Source organism: Pinus tabuliformis, chromosome 2_2 (assembly GCF_031772625.1).
Source record: "Pinus tabuliformis cultivar Carrire ecotype Pingquan chromosome 2_2, CPIR1, whole genome shotgun sequence".
NCBI classification, from domain to species: domain Eukaryota; kingdom Viridiplantae; phylum Streptophyta; class Pinopsida; order Pinales; family Pinaceae; genus Pinus; species Pinus tabuliformis.
The window spans coordinates 1,274,348,741-1,274,367,619 of NC_142300.1; the positions used below are offsets into that span (position 1 = coordinate 1,274,348,741).

General features: G+C 38.8%; 1 protein-coding gene and 1 pseudogene across 4 annotated transcripts in view; both read right to left on the reverse strand.

The window, feature by feature from the left end:
- Window positions 1–18,879, reverse strand: part of LOC149198125 (uncharacterized) — a 328,910-nt gene that overhangs the window by 148,642 nt on the left and 161,389 nt on the right. For 3 of the 4 annotated variants that reach the window (XM_089406107.1, XM_089406108.1, XM_089406106.1), the window contains 2 exons: window positions 18,257–18,361; window positions 17,995–18,054 (listed from right to left, as the gene is read on the reverse strand). In XM_089406107.1, coding sequence (XP_089262233.1) covers window positions 17,995–18,054; window positions 18,257–18,361 — 165 coding nt within the window. The remainder of the gene's footprint in view (window positions 1–17,994; window positions 18,055–18,256; window positions 18,362–18,879) is intronic. The other variant, XM_089406109.1, reaches the window with a different exon arrangement.
- LOC149198126 (myosin-8-like) lies at window positions 356–2,450 on the reverse strand (annotated as a pseudogene).

The following is an 18,879-nucleotide window of genomic DNA, read 5'->3' on the forward strand; positions in this document are numbered from 1 at the left end:
TTATTTTTTAAAATATTTTTTTAATAATATTTTTTTTTAATAATTTGAATTAATTAAACTTTGTTAATTTAATTTATAATGTGACTGGGCACTAGCACTATAGTTTTGGATTATATTTTCTTTCTTTCTTGTAACTATATCTGACTATATATCAGTGCAATTTTATGTTCGATCCGACTATATTACCACAACCATATATCGATTTTTTTATTTATTTACTATAAACATGATTGAATGGGATATGACGGAAAGACACGTTGGGTCAAGGTCCCTGTTGACTATGGCACTTAACTTGGACCATGATACGATGTCGTAACCTGGACCATGATACACTGTTGTCGACAGTGGGCATTCATTAATGGTCAGCGGACAATGTCAAACGAACTTTGTGCTGGATAATTTTTGTTGAATTTCCCAATACCTCAGATCTTCTAGCATCTAATTGAGCCATTTGTCCCGCTTTGAGGAAAACCTTTGATTTCCCTATTTGATAACCTTGAAGACCCATCTTGTCCAGCAACTTTTTATTTGCAGTCTTCTCATTATAGCTCCCATCAAGCACACCTGGAGCAAGAATACCAAAACGATCAAGAAATTCATCAAATGTTCGTCTTGTTGGATACCCAGCACAGCTGATTCTAATTGCCTCCATAACACCTCCACAACATAGTTGTTGCAAGACATTGTGATTCTCAAAAATGCCTGGATTCAATACATTGTTTGGTTTAACGCATCTTATGTAATGAGGCTCTGTTGAGCTCAGTGTTTCTAGAAGAGATTACAGTTGTTGCTTAAAGCAAGTGCCAATAGAGGAGAATTTAGATGACTTAGAAGACTCCTCAGGGAGAGGAGGAAAGAGACCCGCAACAAAAGAATAGTTTGAAGCATTTAACAGAGCTTGATGTTCTGCAACGAAATAATCTTTATTCTTGTCAATGAATAAATCGGTTTGATATGTAACATCACCGACATAATGACCAATAGTGAAATATGTACGAGAAAGTTTTGGTTTGCTGAAGCGTTTGTGATTCTTAAACGTTTGATAAAGCTTTTGCGAAAATGTTTCATGAGTTGATCTTGGAAACATGCAGGCTTCATCCAGAAGAGCAATTATTCCTCCAGGTTTCTTCTCAATGAGATCCAATATATCTTGATTATCAACAAATTCAATGTAACTCCAATCAATTTCTTCTCTTGTGTATTCTTCTTGTTCCATCTTAAACACATGTTGATTGAAGTGTTGCTGCAGCTTCTCATTTGTGAGATTGATACACAACTGTTCAAAGTTGTTGGTCTTAAAGCTTTCAAAACCATAGATATCCAAAACCCCAATTAACATCTTTGAATTAGGATCCTGGCCGATTGAAATATTTATTTTGTTCACCAGCCAGTCAAATAATCATGAATATACGGTTTTTGCCAATGCATCCCGGTTGGTAGCTGCGGCAACTGGATCTAGTGATTTTGTAATGTTTTCATCACGTGTCACAATGACACGTTTACAAAGAGAGTCTTCAAGACCTAGATGGAGAATAGCAGCCACAACTCGAAATATCGCCTCTTGCTCTTCAGAACTGATCCCCACCACATCCATGGCCCTTCTTGTTAGAAGATACTCTTCTGCGTCACTCACACCATCCAATTCATAACAATTGGTCTGGTTGAGATAATGAAATGTTCTTGGATCCCCCAACTTGTATTTCTCAATATCCTCTAGTGGTGCAGCACAGAGCATATAGAAACAATGATAATTCCTCTCAGGATCAGAAACCTAACAAACACGGGTCCTTTCTAGTAGGTAGGTTCTAACAGCAGCTCCTGAGATTCTCCCATTCTTGTCAAATTGAAGCTCAACAAATTTACCAAAGCGACTCGAATTGTTATTTCTGACAGTTTTTGCATTGCCAAAGGCTTCAAGAACAGGATTTGATTTTAGCACTTGTTGTTCCACTGATCTTCCCTCAGTTACTCCTCGACCCCCCATGTAAGCAAGATAGCGCATAAGCATTTTGGTAGATTCTGTTTTACCTGCTCCACTTTCTCCACTGACTAAAATGGCCTGACTTATTCCATCATTGATCATCACCCTATATGCAGCATCTGCAACAGCAAAAACATGAGGGCTTAGCTCTCCAAATGTAGGCCCCTTGTATTGTTCCATCATTTGGCTATCATACAAATGAGGAAGTCTTTTAAAAGGATTGATGGCAATCAGTATGCTCCCAGTATATGTATAAATTTCATCAAGTTCATATCTAGTTGACAAATTGTGCAGAACTCCCGGTTTATGCAAATAAGCTAGTTTTGTCATATCATCCACACCCCCAGGCACTGCTTCAGTATCTTTAGGGTGTGCATTTGAAACGTCCACAACCACTGTTTTTCCATTGGTGGTCTGAATTTTAGCTTTCCGTCCATTGATCTCTAGAACTTCTCCATCGATCCAGGCCTCTTCATCCTCATTATCATTAGATTCATCATCTTGATTTGTATCATTTTCATATTCATCATTATCAACATTTTGATTGAATTCTTCTTCCTTTTCTTCTTCCACATTTTCCTCTCGACATGATTTAACTTCTGCAATTGATTTTTCTAATCGCTGAAATGCTTCTTGAATACTAAATTGTTCAATGTAATCAAGATGTGAACGTAATGGCACATTGTGCGGCGAACTACATTCAAAGGCCTGCATGATTATATCGTGTGCCATGGCTCTGATACCACTGTAGCATAAAAACTTATGATGAAGCACGAAAACTGATAGCTTGTAGACTTTAATATAAAAATACACAGGTATTTAATAATAATAATTTATTAATATATATAAAATGTATAAGATGATATAAGATTACAATGAGGACCATGCTTTTATACCTCAGCAGGTGACCTTTCGTGAATGGGCATGTCTTTTAGACATGCCTTTTCACTTAATTTAATGACTATTTACCCTAAATAATATTTAATTATTTAATATTTATATTTTATTTTATTTATTTAATTGTTATTAATTATGTTCATAACACACCCCTAATTAGATTAATACCCATTAATATTTTAATTTTCCTAAGTTTAGTCTTAGGAAGCCCATTAAAAATATTAATTATTTTAATAAAATCACTTCTGGGTGGAATTTCCCAAAACGCTTTCTGGGTTTTTTGAAATACATGTGCCCAAATCTCCCTGCAAAATTTGAGGCTTAGAGCACATCTGATGTTACCCCAAATCAACAATGTGGTCCCTCACCCATCTGTCATGATCGTATGTTTGAAGGTGGGCCTCCCAAGCCTAAAGGTATGCCTTGTCATTTGGTAATTGAGTATTTTAGTTTACTTATCATGGAAACTTTTGGAGCATGGAATAATGGGGGGATTTAGTGGAAAGAGTGGACTAGGTCTGTGCTCTTGTCCCCTAGGTCTCTTTTGGGATGTTAACCTTGAACCCTAGTCCCGTGGGATCTCTTTTACTGGACTTTGGGTTTCTGGGATGGTATTACATGGGAAACCCTGATTTTGGATGCATGGTCCCGCTCCCCAATTCACATATATCACCCCCCTTCCTCTCTTTGTAACCCCCTTCATCACTTTTCCCGCCTGGGTCCACATTCCTGTCCTGGGTCCACATAGGGTCACCCACCCCCTCCCCTTGCCCACATCTTGGATTAGGCCTGAAATGATGACCCAGAGGTTGATGCAGCTAAAAATAAAAGAAAAAACATAATTGGCCACATTCAACAGGAAATTGTATCACAAAATGCAAAAGATGGTCAAAGCAAAAACATTTAACACGTGGGCAAAAGCCATTACATGAGCTCTACCCCTTCCATGGCCATCACCCTAGTTCCTAGAGGCCTTAGATGAGTCTCCTTTATCATTCAGGAACCCATGATTGTCCCAACCCTTGGTGGGCAATGAACTACCCCACCTTAAAAAGGGGTATCCACTGCTATACTTTGTACATCATGCTCTCATTCCTTTGAGCCCCGAGCAGTTAACCAAAGAAAATGACAAAAGGCAAAAGGCATTCGAAGAAGAGTGAAAAAAGCAAGGTCGAGGTAACTCATGTACCACGATTGCTCCCTCCTACACATTATTTACCCAAGTATGGGCTTCCCTTTTATTAGCTACCCTTGCGCCATGGCATGTGACCCAAGTTGTTCCCCTCACCCCCTTCTCCGTTCCATCATTGTATCACATGCCACCACCATTTGAAGGATGTAACATGAACATCACCGTCTTTAGAAGCAGAAACCACCTAACAGGATGATTGGTTAACACCCCTTGGAGCTTGGAGGCATTATCATATATCAAAGCCCATTATGAAAGGGCATGCCATTATAAAGTGCCCACTTGTTTTCCATGGTTTGTAAATTCTTTTACTTGATTGCTTTAATGACTTGATATGTTGGAAGGTACGGGGACGCATTGGATCTTATGCAGGATTGCAGATGGTCTCCATTTAGGGTTTCATCTCCCTATGTGGGTTCCTAACCCTCTAGAGGGCTACATTGGCACATGTAGGGTGTGTGTAGAGATCCACTGGCCTCCACAGCAGCAGATACCATTCCATGGATCCCTAGAGTCATTCAAAGATCACTTATGGTTCACCTATTGGACGAAGAAGATGCACCTGGTTCACCATGCCCAGCCGGCCCCACAGTTACATTATGCACTTGACAGATGACCCAGGTCTTGTATGATGATGTGGCATCATTTATACTATCATCGGAGCCCTTCGATTTTTTTGGAGACCCATGAGGACACTTGTGTACCCCCACACCCACTTGGGAGCACCACAGATTTACTACTTAGAGAATAAGGGGTCACCCCCTTGTCCACCACTTTTGGGAGTCCTGTTTCACATTACGGCACCTATGGACTTCATTAGGTCTCCTCCAAGGCCCAGCGATATGTATTATGGACCATTCGACCTCTTTAGAGACTTATGCTTTTGATTTTGAACTAGTTCGGTGGGCTTGTCACCAAAAGTTAGTTATCTAGTACATTATTTTATCTTAGGGGCTCAATTAGGCCTCATTAGGCAAATCGAATTCATTTGGACATGTATAAATACAAGTGATGTGATTTCATTTTAGCATCATCACTTGGTTTGGACTTGTATCTCTTAAGAGATTTTCACTATCCTTATTAGTGGACGAAATTTTGGTGCATGGAATGAATCTTGATGTTTGGATCATTTTCTCTTGCCTTGGAGCTTCTTGATTGGCAAAATTTTGATGGTTGGATATACTCTTATACATGTAGATGCAATTTAATGTTATTCTTTCTTTCTATTTTGTCACATACATTGTTGTTGGGATTTCGCTATACTAGGGCTAATTTACTGCATCCATTTATGCGAAGTTGTGGAAATTTGTTTCTAGATAGTGTTGCTTCATGTATGGGCCATGTATAATGAATGAATGTTCCTAGGGATGTTTCATGGTTGAAATTCATCTTGACAAGTCATCTATTTTGCAAAGCAAAGTATAAAGTCTTTGAAGTTGCTTTTATGCTGCCATAATGCTAAGTGAAGTTGTCTTTGAGGCCTCCTTGACCTAGAAAACCAAAATCCATAGTCATAATTCTTCTTGACTCCAATCTCCCCAAAGGATAAGGCACTGGTCTACCATAAGGTGATCACCTTAAAACCTAACTTTCCTCTCACCTTCTTCCCTTTTCTAGGCCTAGTCCCATTAGGTCTCCTAGGGCATCACGTTTCTTGCAAACCACTCACCAAAAAAAAACCGATCTCTTGGCTCCTATTGGGTCGGTGTGTCTCCTAGGTCTCCTCCAAATTTGAGGTAATTTCGATGGTGGGATTGTGAGATATCCTAAGCCCTAGCCTTGTGATCGAATCTTGCCCTTGGTTTCCTTGGACTAGTAGCCTCATTGGGATCATCATATTGTCTTTATTAGAAATTCTTTCTTTGATCCCTTTCTCTTCCCTAGTTGGGTCAAGTACATCATTGGTTTCCAAATCCCATTACCTTGACCTATCTGGGGGTCCACTTGGTCCCGTGTGGTCCCATTTCCTATCAAAATTAATTCTTCAAAAACCACTTGGGAAACCAAGTTCCATAAGGATTTTAGGGATTAGGAAGCTCCTTTGCAAGTCATATTCCTTAAACCTAGCCCTCAAATCCTCATCAACCCCTCCTAGAGAACCCTACACCTTGCTTAAAAAGCAAGCAAGCCCTAATTTTGAGTTTCTCCTGGGAAAGGGTTATTGGAATCACTTCCTATCCATTTCATTGATCTACCCTTCATAGGTGATTCCCTATATGTATTGGGCCTCCTCCCATTGGTGAAAGTTCGTAAAGAGTAGGGAACTTTAGCTGTGGTGACATTAAGCTATTGTTCCATTGTTTCTCTTGACCTAGCAAGTGCCCCTCTAGGTCCCTTGCTAGTTTGAGCGGTAACCGTCACTACGCTCAAGACTGTCTGAAAAAGAGAAGAGCTCCAAGGTCCAACTAAAACAATAATCATGGCTTCAACAACAACAGGTTCTATGATAGAAGAAGAAAACATGCTCCTGATGATCGTAAAGTTGGCCACCATTCTCAAAAGAGATCAAGGAACTCATGGAAATAATGCAGTTGCTACTCAATCTGAATATATTCTTATTTATGCACTTTCTAGTTCTTCTCCTCCAGATTCATTTGATAATTGGTTGGTAAATAGTGGGGCCTCTAGACACTTCACTAGGTATCGTGAAGTCCTCTCAAATCTGGTTGAGACGGAAACTAACTTGAAAATCATTCTTGGGGATAACTCTACTTATCTAGTAAAGGGTTTTGGTTATGTTACATTTCATTTGGATTATGGGGAAATCGTACATCTTCATGATGTTATGTATGTACCGAAATTGAAGAAGAACCTTGTATCTATATCTACCTTGGAAGACAAAGGGATGAGAGTTGCTTTCATAAGAGGAAAGGTCCTCACCTAGCCTATGGAATCTCGCATGAGGGATGCATTCACCTTGGGATCAAGAATTGAAGGACTCTATAGAGTCAATGGAAGACCGATGCGAGCAATGGTACATGATAGCAATCATCAAAGTGAGCAATATGACTTGGCTCATAAAACAAATCAACTTCCTTTCATTGGGTCCATCATCACAGCTACTTTCCTGTCACCCTGACTAGATGTTCCCTCTCACACTGAAACATATATTATTGTGGTAATTATGGCTACGCCCTCTGGCATTGTTGTCTTCCAGCATATCAACTATTTAGTCTGATAATGTCAATGATAATCCATTATCTCTAACTCGGAGGTCTATTCCCTCTGAAGCTAAAACAAGGCTATCTGACGACTCCTTTTGTTACAGAAGCAATTCTTTCTGCCACAATTTCTCCCCTAGACACATAAGTCTTACTTTCGTCAGAACAAATCATATTGGATCATCCTTGATCCATTAACCCAAAAATACCAAGTCCAACGTGTTTGTTTGTGATTGTACAATGTATTCTTTAATCATGAGACTTCTTCTTATGTAACTCAAAACTTTGAGGTATCTCTATGTACATGTTGTAGTTGCTACAACACCCTCCAAAATTTTGCCTTCATTTAAATTTTGGGGCCCCTTAATGATCAACTCATCTTTCGTTTTGAGTCACCAAAGTCATTCATGCTAGGTCAAGTTTCCTATGTGTCGGTGCACCTTGTCTTCAAAAGTCCTTGGGCAACTTTCCTTCATGGCGCACTTCACTTCCACAGGCCTACTACACCTTCCAAACACAGGCCTAACGCACTTCTTAGAAGCAGTGCCAGTGCACTTTCTAAAAGAAAAGCCAACACACCTTCAAAATCTAGCTAGCTGCTAGGTGCACTTCCTTGATCTAAGGCAAGTGCACTCTTCACTGGCAGTTGGTACTCACTATTGCAAAGACATGCGCTAGGCGCACTTTCAAACCCTACCCACATGTGTGCTCTTCCTATATAAAGAGCCCAGCACAAGAGCTCATTCCACACTTATCTTTCGCATTGGAGCTCTGTGCACGTTTGGAGCACAAGGCCAACCCCTCGCTCTTGGTCACAAGTGCGTTATCTTCTGAGTAAGTTCCTCCTCCCTCAAACTCTAAGATTGCATATGTAGATTTAGTTCTTGAATGATGGTTTTTAGTGTCTCTTCGCATTCTAACTCTGTTTGCATTCTAGTCATGAGTTTGGTTGTATATATCTGTGTGCATGCCAAGTCTTTTTCATTTTTGAGTAAAACCCTTGTTATCATGCATTGTGCTAGCTCTAAACCCTTCAAACCATGCAACACACACCCATCACAAGGTTTTCCTATCCTCAAGAGTGCATAGCGCACTTCTAGAAAGCAGTCACAACCACTCACTCCCTGGACTTGCGACCTGCACTCACCACTAGCATCCTTGCCTTGAGTAGCGTAGACCGCAATTCTAGTTGACAGGCATGCAACCCTCTATCCACTGCAAATGTGCCCGATGCCCAACAAAGAGACCCTCTCCCAGTGATGGTGCACTGCGTTGTCCTAATGCCTAAGCCTCTGGCCTCTATCTCCAAATCCTGCACCCTGCACCAAGGATATATTCTCTTCCAACCCTAGTGTATAGTGCACTTCCAGTGACCAGTGCCATTACCCTTGCCTCAAGCTTGTGCCATTGCACTCTGAACCAGTGCACTATCCCCTCACAACGAATGATTGGCATAAGTAAACAAGATAGAGTAGGTGTTTTTGGGGACTAATTGTGTTCTTTTCCATGAGCGAATTTCAATTTCCAGGTACTACAAATCCAAAGCCTATCAGTTTTCCATCTTCTACTGACACTATGCCTCCAATTACACGCAAAGAACCAATAAGAGAGGCCACTAAAAGCAGTAATGAAAGTGTTATCAATAACCCAAAAGCTAAAGTACCAATCCTATTAGACACGCGATGCTTCATAGAAAAGTTTGCCACCTTGACATGGCAAATGATATTCAGAGATTTTATTAAGGATGAGTTCCCAGAAGACCTAGAGGATAGGGAAGTGTATATCAATGTTAAAAGGTCCAAATTCTACAGGATTGCTAGTTGGTATCCAGTTTTACCTTGTGCAAAAGTAATTGAGTGGATATTGCAACACTTTGACATTAAAAGCATGATCCTCAAAAGTGCAAGTGGACGAGAGCTCGCTACATACCAACCCCATGATCTTCATTCATATTACAAGCTTCCAAAGCCAAAGGAATACCTGAATTCAAAGTTCTATGTTGCTTTCTCTCTTCAGTATTCCACAAAGGACATTCTCAAGACATGGTGGCAAGAGTCGGGCAAGTTTCGCCAAAATCCTAGAGGAATCTACAGAAATAAGTCATTGAGGAAAGTGTATCAATATTTGATGGCTATGTGTTGCAAGCTATATAGGCAGGTAAACGTAGAATTATTTTTAGAAAGATGGGTCTACATGGTCTACCCTTGTGTCATTGAAGGAAAAAATTTCAACTGGTCAGACCTGATAGCCCAACAGTGGCAACAAAATGTTACAAAGGCAAAAATGTCTCACGAGGCGAGCAGTCTGAGTTTTACATGTCATCTTACTTGCTAGATGGGATTTGTGCTAAGAATGAATTCTCGGGTCTGGATTGGAAGTGGACCAAACAACAATCTCTTGTCCACACATATTGTAAGATATTGTCAGAGGTCAACTACAAGGGAGTGTGAGAAGATAGATAAGTACTTCATTGCGGTTTTATATCAAATGATATTTGAAGTTGAGGCACCTTGCATGACTGATAAGGCTAGAGAAGTGTCAAGGCACATTTATCAAGGTGTTCGGAGCTTATAACACACCACATCTTATGCCAAAGTTTGTAATAGACAATGAATTCACGCACCATGGCCTATATTCCCTCTGCAAATAGGGTCATATGAACTGAAGAATCTAAAGGCAATAGACGTTGAAATTGAAGAACTTAACTACCTCAGATTCGGCGAGATGAGTTTTCACAGATACAACCCTAGAAGTATATGCAAGCAACATTGTGCAAAGTTGGGGCACACCTGGTCATATGCTTTTGTCTCCTAGGAGGATGAAGAGAAGATCAAATATTTTTATAATGCTTCTAGAGCAGTTGGACCAGGTGAAAAAGTAGGCCCTTCTCACACAATACATGTGCTAGATACATATCAAGAAGGGACCTAGCAGAGAACGGACAATCAAGATAATGTTGAGTTGAAGAGAAAGCAAGACCAAGATGCTAAGGAGGAGAGGAGTAAGAGGTTCAATGTTTATCACCGTACCAAAGGCACAACTGAGGTGGAAAGGAGAAGGAAAGAATTTGAAGAGGCTAGGAAAAGGAAACAAGAGGAAGAGTGCAAGTAGAAGGAAGAGCAAGATAAGAAGAAACGAGAGGAAATGCAAAATAGAAAAGAAGAACAAAAAAAAAAGGAAAGAGCAGGAAGCCCTAAAGATGCAATAAGATGAAGCTCTTAGAAAACAAAGGGAACAAGAAGAGTTATGAAGATTACACGTCGAAGAAGAAAACAAGAAGAGGAAGTTACAAAGAAGTTAGCGGAAGATTTGGAGGCACAGAATACAAATTATGAACAAGAGGAGAACTAGGCAGCAAATACTAAGTCGATATTAGCAACTATGAACATTCGGACTTCAACTCCTCTGACAGGTGGGCACCTTTCTTTCATTGAGATGGGGATTTCGCCTCCAAAGGGTGATAGAAATATGGACATCTCCAATTTCACCTTTGATGAGTTGAAAGACAAGATCATTCAAGAAAGAAGGAAGTACTTCCCAAATGAACTTGATCGACCTGTTTCCATTCATACATAAAGGGTCATTGTATCAAACACCAAGACCAATCCCAGAGTAGTTGCTTCAGCGAATGCAACTTTTGCAGTAGCCACAAAGAAGAATATTGATTTTCTGATGCAAAAGAATGAACAATTGGAGAAGGAATTAGCTAGTGCAAAGCAGCAAATTGATCACCTCCTTATCGAAAATCAAAGTATGTCTTCCACCAGTTTTAGCAGAGAAGGACTATAGTCAGCTATACTCGAAGAAATCATGCCATTGGAAAACACAATGAAGCAAGTGTATGAAGAGATGATCACTTTGCATAGGGAATTGTGCCTATGTACGAAGTCCAGAAAGGATCACAGCAAAATTTGAGGGTCTGAAAGTTAGCTTATACAACTATAGACATGATCTAGGAATGGGGCGCCAAGTACTTAAATACACCCGCATCATTGGTTAAGAAAGGAAGGGTTAAAGCTGAAATGGACAAGGTAGAGATGAGAATGCATATGTAGATCTATGATCAGCTCAACAATCATATAGCCAACATTATGTCAGCTTATACACAATTGCACAACAGATTGGAAGCCTTGGTGCGAGTACCAAAGTGCCCTTCTATAGGTGCACTTTGGGAGGTGAGACACAAAAGAACTATCAGGCAAGAGTTAGAGGAATTCTTGAACCACATCAGACAGGCGACCACCCAAGATGACTTAGAGGTGACTAAAGACATTGTTCTACAATAAGTGGTTGAACCAGTCAAGTTACAAATGAAGCTAATCCTATTGTGGAACAATGTAAAATCAGGCTCCAAAACCATATATCTAGACACTTTGTAGGGTAAGATCCAATGCAATCCAAATCTACCACAAAGAGTTGAAGGAATAGCAGCGGAGTATAGAGCTTGGTATCAATATATCACAATGGAGCTTCATGTCATAGTAGCTGAAATACAATTTCCCTAAATGTGAACACAAATGCCTATTTTATTTTATGGATTTTGCCACAATTTTGTGAAATGTAATTTTGTATTTAGAAAATAAAGAAAATGTAAAAAATGTGTGTGGAAGTCCAAAAGTCACATGTGGAATGTGAAAAGTCACTAGGAATTCCAAAGGTCATAGGGAAGCTCAAGAGTCACATGGGAGGTGAAAGGTCACCTCATTTGTTATAAATAGACCCTCATGCCTCAAGCAAAGGACTTTTAGCCTTGGCTTCTCTAACTAAGCATAAGGGAGAGAGATCATTCTTTTGAGGAGCAAGTTGTGGCTTCATGTTCCACTATTGGAACAAGTGAGACATCCTTGTAATTGTGTATCTTGGCACTTTCACTTAATAGTTTGAAGCTCTCAGAGTCGAACGTACTTTCATGCATGTATCAAAAATATTGTAATACCTTTCTTTTGATGTTTGTGGTATATGTTTGTGTTTATATGTACTAAAGAGAATGAACTATTTTATTGGCTTTAGTACACATCTTAATTGAAACGTGCATCTTATTTGCTTTTCATGATTGTTGTTATTTTGAGAACTACTTTTCAAATTAACTAATGATTCTTTCTATGCATGTGTGTCTTTATTAGAGTGTCTTCTAAAGGCTCACTTCATTTTATAGTCTGTGAAAGTACTTTATACACATTACAATTCCATGTTTCACAAAGCTAACATTGCTTGCTTGTCTCAAAAGTTATATACGTACTCTCTTATGTTGTTGATTTCAGCCAAGGCAAATCTTTAAGATAAAATGGCAGTCAGTCCACTATTCGTAATGGGACTCCTATCCCAAATGGTATAGAGTCTAACTGGGACTTTATACGGGCGAGATCCCCTTATGTTGGCAAAATTTATGTATGGGATCAAAGGGAAAAAGATGCTTTCACAGAGATAAAACAAGCAATAGTTGAGGCCCTGATATTGTATAGTCCATACTTCAGCAAAGATTTCTTGTTATACACCTTCACTTCCGATACATCGCTCGCAATCGTTTTATCTCAAAAGGATAACCAAGACAGCGAACAAGTGAGACATCCTCGTAATTGTGTATCTTGGCACTTTCACTTAATAGCTTCAAGCTCTCAGAGTCGAACATACTTTAATGCATGTATCAAAAATACTATAATACCTTTCTTTTGATGTTTGTGGTATATGTTTGTATTTATATGTACTAAAGAGAATGAACTATTTTATTGCCTTTAGTACACATCTTAATTGAAACGTGCATCTTATCTGTTTTTCATGATCGTTGTTATTTTGAAAACTACTTTTTAAATTAACTAATGATTCTCTCTATGCATGTGTGTCTTTATTAGAGTGTCTTCTAAAGGCTCACTTCATTTTATAGTCTGTGAAAGTACTTTATACACATTACAATTCCATGTTTCACAAAGTTGACGTTGCTTGCTTGTCTCAAAAGTTATATACGTACTCTCTTATGTTGTTGATTTCAGCCAAGGCAAATCTTTAAGATAAAATGGCAGTCAGTCCACTATTCCTAATGGGACTCCTATCCCAAATGGTATAGAGTCTAACTGGGACTTTATACAGGCGAGATCCCCTTATGTTGGCAAAATTTATGTATGGGATCAAAGGGAAAAAGATGCTTTCACAGAGATAAAACAAGCAATAGTTGAGGCCCTGACATTGTATAGTCCATACTTCAGCAAAGATTTCTTGTTATACACCTTCACTTCCAATACATCGCTCGCAGTCGTTTTATCTCAAAAGGATAACCAAGACAGCGAACAATTGATCTCGTTCACGAGTGCAGGGCTACAAGGATTAGAGTTAAATTATCCCGCCATAAAAAGGCAGGCTTATGCAATCTATGTGGCGATGAAACATTTCAGGCCTTATCTTCTAAAAAGTCATATTGTTATCTTCATTCCCCACCCAGCAGTCAGATCACTTTTTGTACAACAAGAGTTGGGTGAACAAAGAGCGAAGTGGATGATGAGTTTACAAGAGTATGATTTCGAATTCAAGCCAGTTAACATTATTAAAGGCCATGGTCTCTGTCAGCTCGTTGCGGAAGCGTCAACTCACCAGAAGAAGACACATCTAGATGAGAACAAGAAATTGACATGTATAACTTTGTTCAAGCTACCCCAACAATGCAACCTCATCAAGATACACCAATGTACGAAAATATCTAGAAAGAGGCACCTTGCCCTCACATCTCTCAGCAAAGCAGAAAAGGGAAATTCGTCTTAAAGCATTATCTTATCAACCGATTCATGGTGTGCTCTTTCAAAAGCACCATAATGATGCCTTGCGTAGATGTTTAGAATCTCCAGATTCAAAAAGGGTTTTGAAAGATCTACATCACGGACTAGCTGGCAACTCTCTCTCTTTCTCACCTGCAACTCTCCCTCTGATTTGATTTTCTTTTGCCGAACTTCGACCAGTGAGAAAATCAATCTTACTCGGGTAACTGAATATTTGCCTCTGGTGTGTTCTCCAAGTGCCCATCAAGTCTCTTCTTATAATCCTCTCGTTGATCATTCAATGGCCCAAATTAGATTCTAGTCAATGGTTAGGAACATTTGACTTTATCCCTGTCTTCTTCTAGAAGTTCCATCCACAGTTTAGATTCATACCCATTAATTATTTTAATTTCCTAAGTTTAGACTTAGGGTTCCATTAAAAATAATTAATTGTTTTAGTAAAACTGTTTCCAGGTGGAATTTCCCAAAACAATTTTTGGGTATTGGAGAATGCACGTGTCTAAGCCTTCCTGCAAATTTTGAGGCCTAGAGCACATCCAATGCTACCCCAAATCAACACAACCAGAGGAAAGCCTTCTTGTTATGCTTTGAGGACAAAACATCTCTAAAGGGGTAGCAATGTTATGAATAAAATATTCATAAAAATAATAATTAAATTAATTAATGACCCGTTAATTATGAAGGGTCAAGAGTCAAACAATATGAGCATTCACATTTGTGGCCAGTTCATGCCTATATATGCACACAACCACAAAGGCTTGTAATCACCATTTAGTTTCTATTCAATAATAAAATTACTTATTTACACATACAAATACACACTTTACAATTATACTTTTGCACACTGGTTCTCTCCTAACTTGAAAACAAACACTCATTAGAGACAATGACCATAGATGCATCACAGTGAACCATTCTTAATTGTTAAGGGCATCGTAAGACTTCAAACACGGATCACCTTCAAATACTAACTCGACCAAGTCCTGTAAAAGTGTTCCCTACCTTGTTAGACGTGGCTAGGTAATCAACCCTATTAAGTGCTTCCAGGCCCTAAGGGGAGGTGACACTTCCAAGGTCAACCCTTCAATTCATAAGTGTTAGTGACAATAATTGCAACAGAGGGGAGAGACTTCCCAGCTAAGTACCATGGCCAAAGGACCAGTTAGTGGAGGTCCACATCCCGAGTGTACAAATGTATGGAGAGAGGAATCATGGAGGCATGAGTTACCCCTTTCCTCATCCTACTTTTGCCACCCCTCTGATTCACCTTTTACTTCTTTTGATAATACTTTGATATGGAGCATAGCTCAGGAGTCCAAGCTTGTTTTTTATGATATAGCATTTATTTACCCCTTTAAGATGAGTAAGTGTCTCACTCGTTAGGTTTGGGACATGCAAGCATTCCTTATGATGAGATGGAACATTTAGTGTTTAGGAACCGGGTAATGAATAATGAGGGTAGAGTTTATGCTAGGCATTTTCCCACACGCTAATTATGTCCCAGCCATCTTTTCCATTTTAACTTCTTTTTTCTTTTGTTGTGCCCACCTTGTGCTTTTATCTTGCTTGTAGCTACATCAACCTCCAAGGAAAAGTTTTCTAGCCCTAACTCAAGGATGTGGTGTATGGGTGCCAAATCCCAATGAACCAATGATAGTTAACCTAAAGGATGGATGTGGTATCAAGGGAAAGGTGAAAAGTGATGAGTATGGCATGTTCATGGATATGCTACTTCAAGCCAAGTTTCCCAAATAGTGACCCTCCTATAACCCTAAGGCCTTAAAGGAGGTCCCACTAGACTAGGGCTGAAGATTAACCCCTCTAATAAGGTGAGAGAACAAGTTTGCAATCAAGATCATTCAATCATCCAGATCATCCATTTATCAGTGTTAGAATGCCCATCACATCAAGTAAAAGCACTTATTACAAAATCAATAAAGTACCTGCCGAGTGGTAGCCCACCATCCTTCAAGACGAACGCCAGATGGTGAGAGGTGTATGACCTATGCAAATCGTAGGGGAATGTGGTATATCATCATAACTAAGCAATATGTAGGGCTGCTGGCTGGCTAGCTGTCCAAGATAGGAGAAAAGTTTTCTCCTATGGGGTTACCCACTTTTGGTGAGTAACAAGCACCAACATCAATCAATTTATATTTTCAGATATCATTTAATAAAAGATATTCAATGTTTGTCATCATCTGCACTTCAATAGCATGTGTTTATTTCCAATACATATCTGCTAAGCTACAAGAAAAAAAAACAGACTTTCAAACAATAATGGAAAAAGGGTTTTCCTCTCGTTTTTGGTTCTGTTTCTAGTATTGGAAATTTTGCAAACTCTTTTCCCTTATTATGGTGTACATAATAAGAGAACATCTCAAGCACATAGAAAATAAAATTGAAAATTCTCAGTAATAATCCATCCATGAAATAGCATTCTTACCTAGGTCTGAAATTAATCCTCAATTAAAAAATATCACTGGTTCTAGTATAACTGTCTACTTAATTTGAAGAAGGATAAGGTGGAGGATCGAAAGATAAATGTAGTTTCTCCAGTAAAGAGACAACCAGCAGACTCTGGCATAGTTTTCCCATCCCCAATTTCTTTTCATTTTAACTGAGCTGTTCAACAGCAACCATAATTAATATTTGTCAGAGGTTGTGCTTAGAATGTCGCGACTAAAAAAAATGTAAACCCACTTTAAATGTACACATCCGGGACTTCCTAATAACCATGGGGCTTAAAGAGCCATAAAGAGCCATTTTTAATGGATTGACTAGGGATGCATAAAGAGCCAATTCCCACAAACTATATAACTACTCAATGTTACTCTTTGCCGGATTTCGTAACAACTCTAGTTATAGTCAATTGGGTCTAGCCCAAGTGGTTGTATGATGGAGTGTCATACTCCCACCAAGGTTCTACTACCATAAGTGACATGGCAAAGCTTCAAGCTTCTACAAAATCCAGTTTACCCTGAGCACCATCCTCAGAATGAGGGAAAGCGCCTGGTGGGTTTCCCCGGAAATGTATGGCATGGAGAAATTTAACCAAAAGAAAAACACCTGCTGCTGTCAATCAGAAGTTCAAACCCACCAACATTAGAAAAAAATATTTTAGAAAGTTTAAAAGTATATCAATAGAAAGAGATCTTTTCGCATAAGTTGTCAAAGATCACACTCAGAATGTTGCAACTAAAAAAATGTAAAATCACATTAAACGTAAACATCTGGGTCTTTATAATATACACAGGTCTTAAAGGATTTTTAAGGGATTGACTGGAGATGCATATAGGGTCCTTTCATAGTTCCCACGAACTATATAACAACTCAAGGTTATTCTTTGCCTGATTTCATAACAACTGCAGTTGTCACAGTCAAGCAGAAGTTCAAAGTTCAAACCCACCAGCATCACAAGATTTTATTTTAGAATATTTAAAACTAGATCAATAGAAAGAGAACTTCTTACGTTCCCAAGAATCCAGCTTTGCCCAAGTCTTCGCTGAACAAATGCAGCAGCAGCAACACTTATTATTGGAAACCGTCATTATTCAACAGCAGTACACTGAACAACAAAAGGTGTTCCAGGATAAAGTGAATTTTTTTTCAATTTTTCGTTCCTAAAAATGATCATTAATTAAAAAAATGAAAGAAATGAAGTCCATCAGGCAGCGGTCTAATGATTGAGACAGGGTATTGCCATGATGATGACACAGGTTAAACTGCTGACGGGCTTAGAGCTAATAGTAATTAAGTAGCTCGCAGAGTTGGACAGTTTCATATGCAGCTAAAAAATGGAGACAGTACGAATATAATCATAACAAAATTAGTGTTTCCCATTGGTCATACATCTCAAGACTTTTAAACACTTTGAATTGGAATTAAACAAAGCATCCAATGTCTCCCAATAAAGAAACAAAAGAAATGGACTTGCAAGAGAACTTGGTAATGAAAACAGAATCATGAAACATATAACTGACAATTTAAGATTTTACATACATGTGAAACACCCTTTTTAAAGTTTGCAACCGCCAGATGACTCAGCATTGGAAACCCTTCCTGCCAACTCAAACAACAAAATAGATTGGAAACCCGTTGACCTATTATGGTCATTTGTTGGACATTAATAAAATTATCTTATCTTATCTTATCTTATCTCCTTCACAATCAGAAAAACAAGATGAAGATAATGAACGAAGGTTAGATTTTAAATCCAAATCTGGGAACAGTAATGAGAAAGAATTAAACAACAATTCCTCACTCTTGATTCTGCTCTAAACCAATGAACAGCATATGCAGTACGGGCCAACAAAAACCCCTCTGTAGAATCATCAGAAAGTAATGGATCCCTGCCCATGACAGCAAGCTGCAACCATCCAACAACAAATCAAAGGCCTGCCACAATCTCAATATCTATAATTAAAAGCAATGACTGCATGGTATAAAAAGAATTAATAGCATCTAGATTCTAAACTAAATGGAAACAGTTAAGATTCATATCTGGGTATCAGGAAACATCAAATATCAACAAATATATATATATATATAACCATGAACCAAAAACATGGAGAATTAAGATCTCCAAAAACATTTTCTCCAAATTGCTCTTTTTTATTTGAAAAATGCCTTGTATATTTATATAAAAGTATTCACAAACAGCCCCGAGGGTTAGCTCAATTGGTCGAGTCGCCATCATTAAAGCACCTCACTACTGAGAGGCCACGGGCTCAATTCTCCTCGACGCTCTCAGGGTTACGTTCCATGGTTGAGCTGGCGGGAAGTGATCCCTTCGGTTCGGTCTGCTTGGAATTGTGTTTCTGTGGACATAGCAGTCACCAATCTCCAAAGTCCATGAACCACATTCAAAAAAAAAGAATTCACAAA